The sequence below is a fragment of the Pelecanus crispus genome, chromosome 2 (genome assembly GCF_030463565.1).
Source record: "Pelecanus crispus isolate bPelCri1 chromosome 2, bPelCri1.pri, whole genome shotgun sequence".
Taxonomy (NCBI): domain Eukaryota; kingdom Metazoa; phylum Chordata; class Aves; order Pelecaniformes; family Pelecanidae; genus Pelecanus; species Pelecanus crispus.
Window position 1 is genome coordinate 91,896,835 of NC_134644.1, and position 18,632 is coordinate 91,915,466.

An 18,632-nucleotide genomic window follows, 5' to 3' on the forward strand; every position below is an offset into this window, starting at 1 on the left:
AAAGGAAACAAGGCTGGGAGGGCCTCAGGAGGATGGCTAAGCAACTTGGGGATTATTGGATGAACCGGGAGACTGCGAGTCTAACGCTCGTAGATCTTTCACATGAAAGACATATAGATAGGGACCAACATAGGGAATGGGGAGATTTTAATATTTTAGTATCTTTTGGGCAGTCCTGGTTATCTGGAATGAGGCTCATGCCTGTTCCCAGTGCTGTCATACCACCTCCTTCTATTTTACTACCTTGTTTACACTGTCTTGTTCGGACTGAAAAAGTCTTTTCAGTCCTGTTAACCATTTAACTGCTGTATCCCTCAGCCATCACAAAACAATGGTGACTGAAACGCCTCTTTAATTGCTTCCAAACACTGTTTATGAGTTACGAGAGACAGTTTTAGGCTAAAAAGATTGAATTGGACGACTAGTGTTAGAATTTGTCAATCTGATTATGTGACCTGCATGCATGAAAAGGATAGCTTTCCTGAAATACCCTATATGGAGGTCTGTACAATGATAAGAGAGTTGTTATAAATGGAAAATCAGATAGATGTTCACATTTGAATTACATGTCTTAGAAAAGACACAAGTGGAAGAGAACTGAGGTAAGATTCTCCAGGCACAAGTAATTCTGCCATTACTTCTGTTGGGAGTTTGATTTTACAACCTAATCATTCTTTTAACTGCTATTACAAGTGCGTAGAGGAAACCAAGTAATACTATGCAGGTCTAGAACATAGTTTATAAAAGGTTAAAAACTATTTGGATTATTTAACTGTGCATATTATGTAAGTCCCCGTAGTTCAGAGACTCCAATCATAGCTAGCTCTTCGTTATTCCTGGTCATGAGGAGGACTCTGGGGTTGTTAAAACAGCTGGATGACATGGGTACTAACAGAGACGTAAGCAGTTCTTTAGAGAGCTGTGTCATGAGTCCCTGCGTCTGTGCTATCTTCAACCCTTGGGAAGAGAGACCTAGCAAGAGATGTGTTGCCCAACACTAAAAATTCTCATCTCGGGTTGGAACAGGACAGCAAAATAACATACTGGTGATCGGAAGTGGCAACCCCCTGATTTCCAGTGGTGCCTTTTTCTGATTTGTGGCTCCTGAGATGCCAGCTCTAGATAAGGAAGGAAAGTAAGGCTGGTCAAGGCTGTCGAGAGACTGTACAGCGAAGGGCACAGTGCCCTGACAGGTCCCAGCAGAGGTGATCATTAGGCAGAGTAAGGGAGAAGCATAATGAGTGTGATTTATTGCATGCTTTCGCAATTCATAGTATCCTTTTACAGCTTTGGGCAGGTTTGCAGGTAATGTCATGAGATTGTAGTGACAGTAGATGGTTTCAGCATTTATAAGGTACTGCATCCCATGAAATACACAAGCATGGTGAAAACAGCTTTTCTAACAAAGAGCCTTGAGTTAATGAAAGAGCAATAGATTTTCTGGAGTACTAGTGTGTTCATTTAGCAAACAGATGTGGCACTTACTATACCCATCTCCCAACCCAGCCATTTGTTATCACTCTTCTGCCAAAGGTTACTTGAAAAAGAACCATGAGAGCACTCCTTAGTCATAAACAGCAGCTGGTGAGGCTGTAATATCCTGAAGCCCCTGCAGCTGTTTGCTAAGTGGATGCATGTCTGAGCTCCTAGGCATCGCAGCCTTTCAGGTACTTCTGAGTATCTCACCCAGAGTCCACACGTAACCTTTATTATTCATTCCTATTCTTGTGTCTCTACAGCATATAGCGATTTGGGGTATTACATTATTAATAAGCTGCACCATGTGGATGAATCCGTGGGAAGTAAAACTCGGAGGGCCTTCCTTTATCTTGCTGCCTTCCCTTTTATGGATGCCATGGTGAGTGCCTGATTCAGAACTGAATTTTAATATTAATGTTATTTTTTTTCTTTGGTGACCTTAGTTCACAGTCTGTTACCTGATGGGAAACTGGAGGTGTGCAGAAGGAAGGTGTGTCCTTTGCAAGCAGTAGCTCTGGATATACCTGGACTCATCATCTCCTGCTACCTGGAAAAAGCATCTGGGTGGACTTTGAACATCCAGAGATCACGACAAATATAAAAAACCTCAGCTGCCATGTTAGAATTACTGTATGTGCATGCTGGAAAGCACTGGTCATCTTGTGATGAGCTGCACCGATTGTCTGTATGTGTCCTCTCGTTCCAGTTTGTAGTGAAAGAGTTGGATTTGCCCTGCCTTCCGAGATCATTTGCAGAGCTCACAAGGAATAAGCTCAATGTTTTCTCAAAGCAAATTTGTTGAAAAGATATTTTCTACCATCAATTTTTGCAAGCACAGCTAAGTCCAGTATATCTCAAATGCTTGGGCAAGAGAGCTGCTGCTTCCCAGATCACCAGGCTTACTGCTTGCGACCAACGTAAAAATATGGCAGCTCTCTTTAATGCCCCTGCTTCTGCGTAAAACTGGTAAAGGATAACCTTCTCATGGCATGCCTCCACCACTTTCTCTACCACTTTGTCTGCTTGAAACAGTAGCTAACAATAAAAAGAAGTTGGATCATTAAGTTTTCTTTTCCAGACAGGACTCAGTATAACTCAGTGGGCCAATGAATATTACACTTCAGAGGTGCATCCAGCTGGTGAATGAGAATAAACATTTTTTCCCTCAGATTATTTAGTATGATAATCCATCCTGTGCAGCATCTGTTTTATGAAGAAGGGACAGTTTCTTATTAGATCTGCTCAGAAATTTCTATACAGTGCATAAAATTATTCCCATTCTCCCTGTCAGCCCTGGCAATGAGGAACTGAATGCAGCAGTGCTTTCTCTGCATTACTGGCTTAACATTTGCCCAGGTTCACACCAGGTGCTGCTGGTGGATAAGAGCTTTATAAGTCATATACAATGTAACAACCAGAAAACAGCATTCTGAGGCCTGAAATCATTCACAAATATCGTAATCATTTCCCAAACTCTTCTCTGCCTTTTTTCAGGCATGGACCCATGCTGGGATTCTGCTGAAACACAAGTACAGTTTCCTAGTGGGATGTGCCTCCATCTCAGATGTCATAGCTCAGGTAATGACTCCTCTCAGCAGTCACTATTTCCATTGTGTTTCGGACTAGATGCTTTCCTAAGCAGGAACTCTCTTGCACAGAGACTTCCTTCTCTCTCTACCCTGAACAACACACCAGAAGAATTAATCTTGTGTGCTGTTCTCTGGCTGTTTCCCTGTCGTGTGGAGGCTGTTTGCTGACAGTTGTGGTTTAGGCTGGTCTCACTTGACTGCATCAAGTCAGTCCCAAACCAACGTCAGAAGAAGGGAACCAGGATTGTCTGGGGCCATGTCTTCTAGCACCTCCGCAACCCTGTTTCAGAATGGCTGAGAAACAAGCTATATATACATGTGTACATCTGGGAAAAAGAAAGATCAGGCAAAGAGACTGATGGCTGCTGCCAGTCCTGAGGCTGACAGAGTGCTTTGAAAGAGACCTTTCTCACCCTTGTGCGTTCTCCCCCACACTTCACACAGTTGCACTGAAATCCTGAGTGGGGCTTGTAGGTGGGGAAGTGAAGGCTTGATTCTCCCGTTCACCTGCCAGTTTTGCACATGGTGTCTAATCCAGTGAAATGCAGTAGTGTAAGCCATCTTCTGAGTGCCAGTATGGCACTGTTCTTGTTACTGGTCCAAAAGGTGAAGGCTCAGAACTGCAGCAGAAAGGGTCTGTGGAGATAGCCCCTGGGTGATGCAGAGAAGACCAAATGTTGTTTGAACTTTCATGTGTGAGGGAGGTGTTAACTACCCTGTTGCTTTGTACTAGACACACTTAAAAACCAACAGTCATACACATTGCTGATGGGCAGTGTTGTAGCATTTGAGAACCAATATGCATCCCTCTTTAAAAAGCGTATATAAAAATATTACGAAATGGAGAGTCCCAGCACCTGTAAAACAGTTGCTGTACTGCCCCATTACCAGCTGAATGCTGTAATGACTGAGTAAGAAAGAGGATAATAACAGTACAACATCAAAGGAAATATGAAGTCAACAGCACTAAGTTCAATTTTCCATAGCATTTCCCTCCCACTAAATATGAGCAAACCATAAACCATTCAGTCAGCTGTTATTCTATGTTTGGCAGGTCTGTCCCTCTACAGTACTGCACTAAATCCCTGAAGATAATACCAATTACTGTAAATGACCTTAACCCTCAGGATCTGCTCTTGTTCTGGTGTGACCTACAAAGTTTGCTGACCCTACATGCATGTCAGGTCACATACAGCTAAATACAGAAACAAATTCTTATTTTGGCCATAGCACACATGCCCTTTCCACAATGGTTGGTGAGTGGGGTGCCAGGGTTGTGAAGAATAAGACACCTGTCATCTTCTCTCCACAAAATATTGCACAGAGCAAGAGCAAATCCGGAAGACAAAAAGTTGTGACTCTCCATATTCCAGAACTCTCTACACCTACATCTGCTCCCTACCCAAGCAATAGGTGAACAGGCAGTAGCTAATTCTCCTTGGGCAGCTGCATAGACACACTTTTTGTGACTGACTTTGCTTCTGTTTACTGAAAAACAATTCTTTTGTAGGGTCCAAAAGAGCAGTTTAGCAAACCCTCATAAACAACACCACATGCCTAATAAACATCTGCACAGTGTGATTTTTCTGAAGTATTTCTTGAGCTCTAGCAATGAAGGAGAGAACCTGCCCCTGAACAATGTGTTTTGTATTTCTTGGAACTCATTGAATGCCAGCATGTCCCGGCAGGGTTGTCCTTGATTCTGCTGTTCACAGCACCAAACACAGTTGGCTTTCCAGTTGTGCCCCCCATCCAGAGACATTTGGAATTTAACAGGCACGCTGTCAGCTCTGTACTTAATGAAGAGTGTAATGTCATATTAATCAAATCCTTTGCATTTTCTGGATTGAGCATTTAATCTTACGAGACTGAATTACGAGCTGTTCATTAGCCCAAAAGTTTCCATTTCATTTACATCAATGTGGCACTCGGCTGAAGAGAGAATGATGAAATACTGAAATTTCACTCAAAAAAGTAGAAAATCAGGATGACATAAGACTTCTTGCTTCTAAATGCTGAAGTGAATACTTTAAAACATCTGGCTTTTTAATTGCCATTGCCTCCTCCCCGCCCCCCCCCCCCCCCCCCCCCCCCGCAAAAAAAAGTAGGGCTTAGAAGCTGACCCTAGAAGCATGTCTCCAGCCTCAGTGTATATCAGAATAGCACATTCTCCTGGAAAGGGTGACACTCGGCCACATGCTTCCTGCCAGACCTTGCCAGACTTCCATGCTAACCTTCTCCTATTTATGGCTCCTAGTCTGACACCTGCCCATACCATCAAGTACTGTTTAATAGAGCTTCTGCATGATGTTGACTCTTGTTCTTCTCATTTGTAAGACCAAATGCAGCGGGGGTCCTGACTAAAGTTTCAAATGCCACAAGCTCGAAGTCAGATAGATACTGTAGTTACTCATGGTTGTTGGTTCAGATGGACTAGCTTGGAGTCAGACAGGAGATATGTTGGCCCTAAAGAAACACACAGACAAATTACTAATAATTTTTTTGTTTGCCCTGCAGGTTGTTTTTGTAGCCATTTTGCTTCACAGTCACTTGGAGTGCAGGGAGCCTCTTCTGATCCCAATCTTGTCCTTATACATGGGAGCCCTTGTCCGATGTACCACATTATGTCTCGGATACTACAGGAACATACATGACGTCATTCCTGACAGAAGTGGGCCTGAAATGGGGGTACGTCTTAATACTTCGCGATTTTTCAAATTCAATAATTTTAAACTTGCTTTTTGTGTTATAATACTGTACTAAACCATTGCGCACGAAGGGCCTCCTCTCTCTGTCCTGTAAGAAAAAACATTTTCACTTAAAGAGACATGGTATAAACTATTCCAGCAACAGTGCACATGAGGCAATGCTTCCCATGGTATGGATGTGCTGTCTACTGAGCACCTCTGTACTGAGCTCTGTACTGAGCTGTAAGACAGCACAGCATGAACTAAGTGGACACCTTATTTCACAGGGAAGAAGGTCTCAAAATTCCTCTTTTTCCTCAAATGTCATATTGGTTTTCACATATCTTTGTCTGGTAGCCAGAACAAATTATGCAGATAGATACCTTATGCATTATTTATTGAGATCCATGACACAGCTTCTTTTGAATCAGTATTACTAACATGAGTGAAAATATTTTAGGCTCCTCGTACTGAAAACTGTGGAAATGAATGTACCAAACTGACAATGGGTGGGAAAAGCAAAAAACCTTTCTCTGTGCTTTTGGTTCAGTTCTCCATGTTTTTTTCCAAACCCACTTGTTTTTTTTTATTTTTTCCTATGTGTTGCAGGGAGAGGCTACAATAAGGAAGATGCTGAGTTTCTGGTGGCCTTTGGCGTTAATTTTGGCAACTCAGCGAATAAGCAGGCCCATTGTCAATCTTTTTGTTTCCCGGGACCTAGGTGGCAGTTCTGCAGCCACAGAGGTAAGAAAGTCAGTGCTCTCTATTACTGCAAAGGATCATTTACGTGGAGTTACCTCTGTGTTTCTCTTCTCAGCCATGCTGACAAGAAAAACTTGCCTTAAGTACATTTCTGTTTAGTGCTCTCTTTATCCTTGAAAAGAAGACTGCTTGGACTCTTACCAGGAGCATTTCTGCCAGGCCTACTGGGACCTCACCCTCAACAAGACCAGTAGAATTTTTTCACTGAACAGTTCCTGCGTCGGAGGTTTTCATGCTCTACATATAGGTACATGTGCTCTGGAGCATTCAGTTCCCAGAGATTTTAGGACAGTCATTGGTAGTCCCATGTTCCGCTGTTTCCTGTCATGTATATTTATGGCTGTGCAAACTGATGTGAAACTACTGTTAGCAGTCAGTGCATCACACAGAATAGGGCAGAGATGTAAGGAAGCACATAAAAAAAAATCTGTCTCCTGGTTGGGATATGAAATGCACACTGTCTCTCTTGAGGAATTTCAGATTACTCCAGTAGTGTCCTACAGCTGATGGGAGCCGGACTTCTGATTGTAATGCAGAGCCTTCTCCAATGCTCTCACCTATCCTTTTAAGAACTCTGGGGGACCTTTGCTGCCAGTTTCGGTGGGAGGATGAGTGAAGTCATTAGCAAATCTCTTATGTTTTTTTCTGTGGGAAAAACAAAGCTGTAAGATAGATACTAAATGGGAAGGAAAATTCAAACAACTGATGCCTAACAAATGTTCTCTCAGCACTACTAATTTGCCATACGTGTATTTCATACTGTGTGTTTCACTCGCTCAGGAGTTGCCAGTGACTGCAAGTTCAGGAGAGAATTCAGGAAACATAACGCTTTTATATGTGTAAATCAGGGATCAGTCTATGCATTAATAGCAGCCTCAGTACAAGGGGAGCCAGAGGGGGTTAGCAGAGGTCACTTTTGCATTTCTTGGTGACTTGATTTTAGATTCATCATATTTCATGGCTAGCCAATTCCATTTTGTTGCTATTAGGATGACTCCAAATACCTGTCATAGCTGGTGGTTTGCTGGCCTTTTTACACTAACAGTAATAGTCACATTTCAACTTTCTCTGATTTCTGAAATAATTGCTTCTGAAAAGGGAGGCACTGGCAAAACAGATAACAGCAGTGTCTGGAGCATCAGTAAAGACAGCAGTTTTATAGGTCCCCTGTTCAATAGCATCAGCAATTTTCAGTGTGGGCAGGATGTCCCTGTGAAGGGCTAGGCTGTAGCATGTTCATGAGGACAGCAAGTCCACTTGCATTGGCCAACTCCCACTGCTTCTGTTTGGACTGCCAGCACAGTTCTGGTGGTTGGGGTAACTTTTTTGCTGTTGGCTTTGATGGGGGACTTTTTCACCTGTCAAATACAGGTTCGAGACATTTAGGAAAGCTTTCATGCACATATTTTGGGATCCCACTGATTGAGGAAAAATACTGGCAGAAAAATCACTGCTAAAAACTTCAATGATTTAATCCAAGTGGAATCTAGCATACAACATGTGGTACTGAAATACCATTTTCTTTAACGGTTACTGTGTCTTTGAAGTCTTTTTGGACTTCACATGAAAATAAGCAAAGTATCTTTCATATTCTTTATTTGATTTAACCTAGTTAGGTTTCATACAGATGGAAATTCTGCTGAAAATACAATAATGGGAGAGGGGGGATTGCAATTAAAAAGGGTACTGTCTTAAAATTCCAATTTGGTTTCTTTAAACCAATTATTTTTTCAAGGTACATTAAACATTAAAGCTATTATTAGCAGGGAAGAATCTATCCCACTCTCTTCCTCTCTGTGGATATCACTACTTCCCACCCTCTTTTTAAACAGCAAAGGGAACAAATTAGCTTACTACGTGGTCCTGTGTTTGTATAGATCTTTTAACCAAGCAAGGACAGCAATTATAATGGGAAAATGGGCTCAGATAACCAAGAAAATGTACATTGAAAGTTTAGGAGGGAAACAGAGACAGCGGTAGTTAAAAAAGGTCATTCTTAACACTACCATTGCCAGATGTCAAATGAATCTGAATTTAGGCAGATTGTAACAGATCTGAACCTGCAGACAAAAGGCAGTCAAACGTTTTGATTTCTGGAATTAAGAGAGTCAGGCAGTTCTCAGTACAGCTGCACACTTCGGCTCTGAGGACTAGAAAACTTGGGGTGACAGTAGATTTCCAAGCAGTTGCAGGAAGAGCTCCCTAAATACCCTTCCTACATGAAAGACGTGAAGTACATGTATTTGGACTTCTTCAGAAATCAGAAACATCAGCAAAATCTTTCATACATTATTATGTGTGTGTGGGGGGGTATGTCTTTGATGTACCTCTTGAACTGTACTTGTGAAAGTGCAAAAGGGCCTAGTTTTAAACTGCAGGCAGTGAGTTGTTTCTCATGATAAAAATGGTCATCCGGAATTATTTTTGTCTGTTTTTTGTTGATGAGCACAAAAGTGGGGAGAGGGGGGTTTTTCATCTCATAAGTACCTCCTGCCCCAGAGCAGTTGGCTTGATGTCCAAAGTCAGTCAGCCACTGAGGCCTACTGTTTTGTAGTCTGTCTGTCTGTCTTAAAACTGCTTTACTTACAAATAACCAAGTAAAATGTATATAAATTAAAATTATGAAATAGGATACAAAGCTACCATGAGCTGTAAGGCATTCTGCTACTCAAGTACCTGTAGGTAAAATAACTCAGAAGCAACATGGGCAGGAGGTATTTGGCTGGCTGAGGGGCACACACCAGCTCAAGTTGACTATTATCCCAAAGTATCAGTGATGGTGAAACGACACAGCTGAGTAACGTAGCTTCATGGCACGAAAGATTTTGTAAGCTTGAAATGCTGGGCCAAATGCCGGCCACTCTGCCGGTCTTCCTGAAACAAAGATCTTCCAGTCGCCTGCCTGGTTTCTCACTGTGTCAAGGTCAATGTGGTGATATTGGTGGGAAATGGCACCCTATGTTATTTCAACTGTTTTGTTCAAAGATTTGAAGTTCATGTTTCCCTGTCTCTTTCCACAGGCGGTGGCGATTCTGACAGCTACGTATCCTGTGGGACACATGCCGTATGGCTGGCTGACAGAGATCAGAGCAGTATACCCTGCTTTTGACAAGGTGAGTGCCCATGTCAGGGTTGTAATAAATACCTTTCATGTGGTTTCACATGCGTGGTTTTCCTCTTTCTTTTACAACATTTTAATTTAGGGGTGGCTTCAGTGATGTCAGAGGAATTTCTGCCAAACAAATTGAATATAGTTCATGGCTCCATAATCAAGTGTAACAGGTTATTTAAAAAATAAACTAACCAAAGATTAAATAGGGCTGTATTAATGACCATCTACTGTCTTGCTTCTCTTTACTTTTTCTTTTGATGCCTATTGTTCCTTGTCCCATTGATAAGGTTTTCTTAAAACCCTAGTTAAAATTAATTTGTTTTCGGTGGCTTCAAGCTGTTGTCTGATTTATGATTTTAACCTTAGCTTTGTGTTACAGGGTATTAAGCTACCTTTTTAATAGATAGGTGCTGTATGTTTAAGGATTAAAAATAGTCCTCACTTATTCACTGTGATGTAGCTACTTAGCTAATGAAGTGGTTTCTCACAAAGTATCGCATCAGTGAGTGAGCAAGCTCACGTCTCTGCTCCAGATTCTGCGGTATCTCTCAAATGGGTTTGGGTTCATTTGCTTATGTTAATATTTAGCAAAGATTGTTTCATAGACTGATAGTAACTCAGATAACATACATTATTTTAGTAGTACTGACTTAGCTGACCAAGACTATGAAGATTTTTGTTGGCAAATCATGTAATTACATAAGAATGCAAGGATTGCTCCTGGAACTGAGCACAGAGTAAATATATAACCAAAATTAATTTTGTTTAGAGTCTTTTTTTGCTCTGTTTTAGAACTGGTACTCACTAGCCCATATGTTGTGCGAAGAACAGTCATGCCCTGTGACACCCTAATTCACATGCCAGATCCTCTCCTTCCCTTTATTTACCAATTAGTAACTGAACTTTCTGGTTCCAAATACTGATGAAAAAAAATGTTTGCTTGCTCAGGGAGGTACTTAACTGAAGCAAGTCGTGTTTGATATGATCCACCATATTTCCAAGGAGAATTTATAAACAAAACAAAGAAAAGTCAAATCAGTCATAACTTCTTAACCTGCCCGTGTACAGCTAAATTGACCTGTCAGATAAAATACAACATGCAGGCTTTCTCAGAAGTCATGCTGCTGAAAAGGAACTGCAGATGCAAACCAAATAAACTGCAAGAAAAAAATTATTTGGGACAGGAAACACAGGGGCTGCTAACCTCATCTGTTACGAGCCACAATCAAATGCACTATTGCCAAGCAAAATTAACAGCAATTAAGACTCCTAAATTCAGGTCTCATTTAGCTGGCAGAAGATGTGCTGACAACTGTGGTGGTGACAGGATTAGGCCATGATTTGTCTGTTTGTTTCAGTTAAAAGGCTTCTCATAGAGCTCTTGTGGAACAAATGTGAGGAAGAAAAAGCTAGGGTAAGGCACAGATAGGTAGTTTAACTGACGAAAAAGTATGTAACGGGGATTTTAGTTGCATGTTTTAAGAGCAATTTGGCATAAAATGTGCTAAATGAGGTAGCAGCAGTATAAAGTGTATCTCATCCTGGCAATAATGTCTGCAAATGCCTCCACCGTACCTTTCAGACAATAAATACCAAACCAGAAACTCACAGTGGGTTTTTTTTAGATTGTTGTGAGAATTGCTTTACCCTTGGTCACATGTCATTTGCATGTCACCGTGCTTTTCAAAAGCTTTGTTCCTTCAAGCTAAGGCTTTCTCAGAAGAGTCCAAATAGAAGCACTTTTTATTTCCGGACTGTGTAAAGCCTCCATTTTATTTTCAGATGCTGAAACAGTTTGCATGCATGAAAACTCCCGGGTTTTTGGGTTTTTTTTTTGTTGGTTACTCAGAAAGCTGGCAATGCTGATGGCCATCAGAAGCACACAGCATTGCCTTAACCAACTGATGGGATTTGGGATCCGGATAGTATGCCCCTCTTTAGTGGCTCTACTGGAGAAGTCAGATTCTTGTCTTCACAGGGAAATTGTTAAATCTTTTCATGTTTGTAAGAGAGATGCAGGGTCCTGCTTCAGTCTTTTATGAGACTCTATGTCCAGAGCAACCTCATGGCCTAGCAGTTACACTCAGGTTAAGGGTTACCACTGATTTTCTGAAAGAAAACAGGCATATCCTACTTCTGTGGTCTGTTTGCTGTTTTATACGGTGACAATGCCATTACTCTTAATGGACTGTGCCATCTGATTCAGAGCAACAACACCGACTGTCAGAGGACTTGTGAACGCTATTTATCTGATTAATAGATGGGAATGGATACTCTTTTTGCTCCATAATCTGCATAGCGTTTTGATCCAAGAACTAAATAATGTGCAAGAGATGGGAATAAAGAGTATGTGGCCAAGAGTTAGAGCAAGGGCAGAGGTAGCAGCAGCAAGGTAGGAACGAGCGAGAGCCCTTTTTCTTCACAGCCCCTTTGGATGGCTGGATTTGGGTGTGCTTTCCTTCCTCTCTGTTATTTTAGCCTTAGTTGGAAAGTTGAGCCAGGCAGCAGAGTTCGTTTAAACACTGGTGAGCGATGTGAGCGAGGCCTATCCTCACATACATAAAAACTAACAGTAACAAAATATTTCTTAAGAAACACAAGAAATAAGAATACATGCCTGAAAAAAATGTTTACAGAGAGTTTTCATAACCTGTTCCCAAAAAGGGCAGACGTGGGAGTAGCTTCCTGCTTTAGAGTATGGTTTGCCTACATGCATCTTCACGCACCCAAACTTCCGAGCAGATATTTAGGCAGGAGTGTGGGGCTGTCCAGGTGCCATCGCTGCACTGATCACCACAAAAGCTTTAAATTGTAAAACTGCATCAACTACTCGAATGTGTGTGAGATGATGTATGTACCCTTCACAGAGCTCACATTCAGTTTGTCCTCTCCCAAGATGTGTTTACTTAAGTTCCCATTTCTCTTATGAGTAACTTCAGTAAAGGAGACTGACCATGTGAGGTACTGCTGTTCCACCTGAGTTACATCAAGGATGAACAAATGTTGTACTACATCTCACGGTACAGGTTTTATCAGCGTGGGCACATACTTATGTATCCCAAACAGCCTCAGGGTAAATGCAATAGATGACCCAACAGCCTATTGCTACAGGGCTCCTAATGGTGCCCTGCTTTTGATATCCCATCCTCTTCTTTCATAGACCATTTAGTTTGTTTTGATGTGTTCCCTGAGGGCAATTTTAAATCTTCAGCTTCATTTGCTATATTAGACATTTGAAAGAGGGCTTTTGTTGTTGTTTTAAATAAAACTTCACTGCCATGTGAGTACAGAGCCCATGTTCAAGGTGGAACATCTAATAGTCCTAATTATGTTCTGTTCATTAAACTGCATTAATGAACCCAGCTGTTCAGAAGCTTTGTTTGTGTTACCTACTTGTCTAATTGGATCAGTAAGGGTGCTTGCATTGGCGTATGGATTCGGTACCACTCTGTGGTAAAAAGGAATGGAATCCTATTTTTCCTGTGAAAACATGATAGAAACTTTAAACTAAGGTAGAAACATTACGTGGAGTTTCCTTAGAAAGAGCTACCACCCTTTTTCAAAGCTGAATTTGTTAAATAGGACTTACTCCTTAGAAAAGTAGGGAGATTACTCAGCCTTCAGTGACCATAGGAGCAGTTGCTGTCAGTTTAAGCGGAAAATATTCTGTGGTGGTACAAAGTACTCAGAAAGCTCTAGGTTAAAAAGCAAACAAGCAAAGACAGACATGCATGCACACAGACAGCCAGGTCCAACACATGACCCTGGTGCCGTCAGCCTCCCACTAGTCTGGAGCCAAGCTAATGCTCGTTATCTCTTTCTCTCACCCTAGAATAACCCCAGCAATAAATTGGTGAACACCAACAGCACCGTCACAGCAACACATATCAAGAAGTTCACTTTTGTTTGCATGGCATTGTCCTTAACGGTAAGAAACCTTTGTTCAACTTTCTGGCTTTCATCTCAACCAGAAAATTATCTCCTCTACCTAATGCTAAAAGCACTAGTAGTTCAAGAAAGGTGAGTTGTCTTTTCTTATGAAGCTCTGTTGCTTTTATCTGGAGGAGAGACTGTGATCATAGTACTGGAGTACTAAGAAAATCAGCTATCATTAACTCAGGCTAGATACCTTATGGGCTAGAGTTATTTTATTTAATTCTTCTCGCTACTTTTCATTTAAAATCAGCCTCCACATGCAAAGAGGTATCAGAGATCTGCTTTTCTTTTTTCTCGTTTTTTTTAATGAACAAAACTTCTGGTAACCAGCATGTCAAGAAAATGAAGAACCACATTTGTCTCATGTGCGGTGGGATGGCAGCTTGTCCCCGGGCATCATTTACTGTGAACGGTGGGAATGGCAGCATGCGTCGAAATTGCAGTAGCTGTTCCCCGCCACCTCACGTGGCACTGGTCTTCCATGCTTGGGGTACTTTTCATGCACGTTGGTTTTGTTTCCTCTCAAAATGAACTGAAAACGGCAATCTCGGAGACAGTGCTGACACTGACAAAAGGATCTAAAGCCTTGTCTGTGCTGGGAAGCATTGCAAGGGGCTGACATTCAGGGAGAAATTTTGCTGAGCCTGCTGCATTTCAAAACAACCAGCTTGCACACATACATACAGTGCATCTTCCCCAAGAAAACTGTTTGTGCACAAGTCTTTTTAGCAACCAACAGGCAGCTGTGGAATAAAACTCACACAGGTGGTGGGGATCATAGCAAATAATGGAGCAGATTACCAGAGTAAATGCAACTTCTGTTTCTACATAGGATGGATTTATGTTAGTGCTTGGAGCTGGTCAAGCCACCCACTTGGGGTGGACTTGCACTAGCAACCATGCCTCTGTCCATGACAGCCATTAGCAGATTTGTGATCCATGCACGGTGTCCTAAGGAGTCCTGGGCCGGCTCCTGTCAGGGCACTGCCAGGCACCAGGACCACCAGGATCAGTCATGGCAGGGCACAACATGGCAGCCCCAGCCAGGAGCAGGGCAGCCGGGGGGCGGAGGGGCAGCCCCAGCCCCGGGCAGCGGGCACCCCCCTGGGGATGGGGTCGGGCCGAGGCCGGGCCGGGCCGTGGGCCCGTGGGTGGGCCCGGCTCTGCAGGGCCCCTGGCCAGGCAGGGCAGGGCTGTGGGGAGCTGGAGACTGTGGGGCCCTGCTGCGGCGTGGCTGGGGCAGGGGCTGAGGGCCCCGGGGGGCTGGCATGGGGCCCTGGGCCGCGGGCAGGTGGGGGCAGCCCCCAGGGAGGCTGGGCAGGGACGGGCAGGGCCGGCAGTGCCCTCAGGGCCATGACAGCTCCTCTCCTCAGAACCTGCACTAGCAGGACAAAATCCAAGGGGAACCTAGAAAATAAGTTTCTCAAAGAAAAAGTCCTTCTTCACGCAAGAAAAGTAAGTGGAAAATGCTGCAATTGTTTTAGGGTATGATGCTCAGAGTCCTAAACTTGAATCTGTTGATACCCCAGGCGGGTTTTCTCTTTATCCCCAGTGTTGCGTACCTTCCACAGGGTAGCTGGCTGCTTTGTAACTCTCTCCTCCCCACGTTCACAAATCTACCTTTGAGTAATGAAGGGCTGACATCATTTCTCTTTCCCCTTCTTTTTAGTGTAGAGCCTTTTGACCAAGTCACTCATGGCCTATGCATGAAGGGAAACTAATTTACATCAAAGGAAACCTTACAGTACACAAGCCTGCAGTATTTGTAACCATCCGCAACCCCTTGTCCCAGTCTGAGAAAGTGGGATATGGTACTCTATGTCTTATTTCACAGTTGAAAATGAAGCAACTCAATCCATCAGTGGCTGAATTAGGAGATTGCTGCTGCTCTTTGTTTCCTATACTTTTTCCCTAAACAGCTACACCTGGCGACTGTCAAAGACAGGACTGCACGAGCCAATGTGGCATCTCTTCTGTCTATTCATTTCCCAGATTTAAGATTGAACTCTTTTTTCATGTGGCTTAGATGCTGGCAGCTCTTGCTCTAACTTGTATTTTCTACAGCATGTAGGAAATTGGCCATTGTCCGGAGACTTTCCATGGCTCTCATGTTATCTACCATCACACACCTTGGGGTTTTCTTTTGTGTCCTGTGCCAAGCCAAGGTTACGTTCTCTACAGCTGGAGCCTCCCTTCAAGCCTGTCAGTGTTGTTAGAGACCCACAAAGGGGAAAGCTTTCCTCTTTATAAAGTGTTCTGAGAATACTATTTCAGTCTCAAAGCTTTCTCTGAACTGACTATTTTCTTAACCCTCCTGGGCATTTATCAGCTTACTCGAGTTCTGATAGATCACGAGCTTCTCACATTACCATCACCATCCTCTGCAGAGTAATTTTTAATTACTGCAGTAGGCTTTTGTTTTGTAACTTGACAGGATTTTTTTTCCAAAAGTTGTCTATAGTACTTTCAAGGGCAGTTCTTTCATATGCTCATCATAAGAGATTTGTCCATGCTGAAATACCAGAAACACTTTTGAGGTTCATAGCTTTTCCTGTCCTGTTTCTATTTTTGCCTACTAGTGACAGATTCTTAGGATTGCTTGTCAACAGACAGAGAGGAAAAATAGACACATGAGCTTTAAAGACCCAGTTTGGTTCAAGGGCCTGAGCCTGCAAATGCTTCAGCACACAAGCTCAGTAGACGTTGGTATAATTCAAGTTATTGTGTGCCACAGGTTCTAAGGAACTGGACTTCAAATTTGCCTCTGTTGCAGCCAGGCCAGATGGCCACTGTAGCTGAGCTCCCGTGGCCATTGGTAATTGCTGTGTTTTTCTGGAGGGGCTCTACTGCAATGAATGGCAGTCAGACTAGTGGCATCACTGTTGGTAACATCTTGTTCTTCAGGATCAGAGGGAAAATGGGAAACAGGCTCCCAGGCTGACCAAGAGATAAAAAAAAGTAAAATACTTAGACATGCCATGTGAATCCATTCTTCAGTGGATGATCTATAGAAGGATTCCAGAAGGTGGAAAGACAAATGAAGTCCATTAACCAGTGGAAAACAGAACAGTGAAACTTTTAGTATGACCAACAACTGTGCAGGAAAGTACCCTCCCAGTGTAAAACCCTGGGAAACTTCCCAGTCATTGAAGACATGCTGTTTCATAGAGTTGGAAGAAAAATGCCCTACCTCCTTCCATAGACCAGTCATGCCTGCACAAGAAGTACTGTAAAGCTACTACTACAGCAGCAGCACTTTTTCACCCTTGTTGACAGTGGCAGTATTGGGTCAGAGTAAAAAAAAGGCATAGTTCTGCTAAGAAACATAAACTTTGTTCTTATTTTAAGTCTTCATGGGATCTGAAAGGCTGCACTTGAGCCTTCCCAGGCTGAGAGGGCAGCATGCAAATGTATTCTGCCAAGTGTGATCGTAAGTAGTATCTCATGACTTTGAAGCATCAGGCTGGTATTAAAGCTGCTTCTTCAAAAAAAGGGAATTATTTGTATTGCTTAGTGAAAAAATTGTAGAGAAGCTGCAAGGCTGTAAATAGAAGCCATTAGATGCCCAATATATGAGAGCTGGTGTGATTAGCTATATTGATGTGGTTTTGGTTGTAAGTAAGCAGTGACTCCTTCCAACAGCCCTGTTTTGTGGCTATGTAGCTGAATGTAAAATTTATGTAGCAGAAGGGAGGGACTCAGCTGAAGAATTTTGCCCATACAATTAAGGGACTGGTTCTGATTTTAGAAAATAAGGCATGCTTGGTAATTTACTCTCAGCTTAAAGACTGTGCATAATGCTGCTTGCCATTATTTGCTATTTCATTGCCATTAGGCACTTCCGGAAAAAATGCTTCTTTCTATATATAAGTAGAGATACTGCTCCCAATGCCATTGTTGCTGCCATTGCCAGATAAGGCTGCTGAAGAACTATACAGTTTGGTTCAATGCTAGACCTGTTTAGGTGACCCTACAATTCAGCCCTGAGATCATTGCACAGTTGTAAACTAAGTGAAGACACGGGCTCCTGAGAAAGAGAACTGGTGCATTTGTAGCACACATCCCTTTGGTTGTGGGATGTGTCAGCCTCAGTACAGTGCAGAAATCCCAAAATAATTTGTCTGGGTGCTAAATTACTATATTTCTCCATTGCAGCAAAGGTTTGCTTTGTCAGGGGAGAGCATTCCCTCGCCCATGAGCTGTGCGCAGAGGAGTAGGCTCTGCGAAGAGTGAGCTACTCAAGGCAACCCTGCCTTACCCAGCAGGAGTAACAGCAAATAGGCTGCACTTCAGCAAGGGTTTTTCTTAGAATAGTGGCAGCATCTCTGAACTCAGACACCATAGTGCAGAATTCAGGGGTTTTCCAAGGCAGCCTGTAGGGCACAGCTACTGCCAAATTACCTTTCTCTTTCTTTCCTTCTTTTTTTTTTTTTTAAATTCTGTCTCCATTTCCCACTTGAGCTCTTCCTTAAGTCTCTGTGATGACACAGAAGTTGCAGTCAGTTAAGATCCTTTTCCCTGGCTAATGTTAGCTGCTGGCAGCCATGTGATTAGCGTTTGGTCATCTGCCTCTGAGCTGCAAGGCTTTCCAGGCTGATTTCATGTTAGTTAGTGCCTGCTATACGAAAGTGATGAGCAGAGGGCTCCTTTGGGAGGGCACAAGTTCCTTTGCTGCACTTGCTGCTGCCCACTCCACGTGGCGGTCACAGCCATGCCCTCACGCACACGTCTGTGTGCAAACCCTGTGCAAGTCGGTGAAGTTGCATGCCCTGAGTTGAAAGCAGGCCATCGACTGGGTAAGCAGCGCTAGGGAAAGTGGGACATTTAACTCTCTGAGGGGACTGAGAGTGGTGGCATCTGTTCGTGTCTCAGAGTCGCCTTGGAAGGCAAGTGATGTCTTAATAGGAGCTGCAAGCACCCTCGTTTCAGTCACTGCCATTGGGGTAAAAGCATGGCTGGCTTTGTGTGGCTGAAGCAAGATCACTGGTTAAGGAGCATACAAGATGCTGATCAGAGAAAGCAACTTCTCAGAGACCACTGTGAAAGCTCCCTAGTTCACCATCACTA

The 18,632-nt window shown here is 43.0% G+C and overlaps 1 protein-coding gene across 1 annotated transcript in view; it reads left to right on the forward strand.

Annotated features, from left to right (window-relative positions):
* The window catches only part of ANKH (ANKH inorganic pyrophosphate transport regulator), a 105,343-nt gene that overhangs the window by 66,578 nt on the left and 20,133 nt on the right, over positions 1 to 18,632 (forward strand). The window contains exons 3-8 of the mRNA XM_075705160.1: positions 1,740 to 1,858; positions 2,974 to 3,057; positions 5,586 to 5,756; positions 6,365 to 6,499; positions 9,538 to 9,630; positions 13,462 to 13,557. Coding sequence (XP_075561275.1) covers positions 1,740 to 1,858; positions 2,974 to 3,057; positions 5,586 to 5,756; positions 6,365 to 6,499; positions 9,538 to 9,630; positions 13,462 to 13,557 — 698 coding nt within the window. The remainder of the gene's footprint in view (positions 1 to 1,739; positions 1,859 to 2,973; positions 3,058 to 5,585; positions 5,757 to 6,364; positions 6,500 to 9,537; positions 9,631 to 13,461; positions 13,558 to 18,632) is intronic.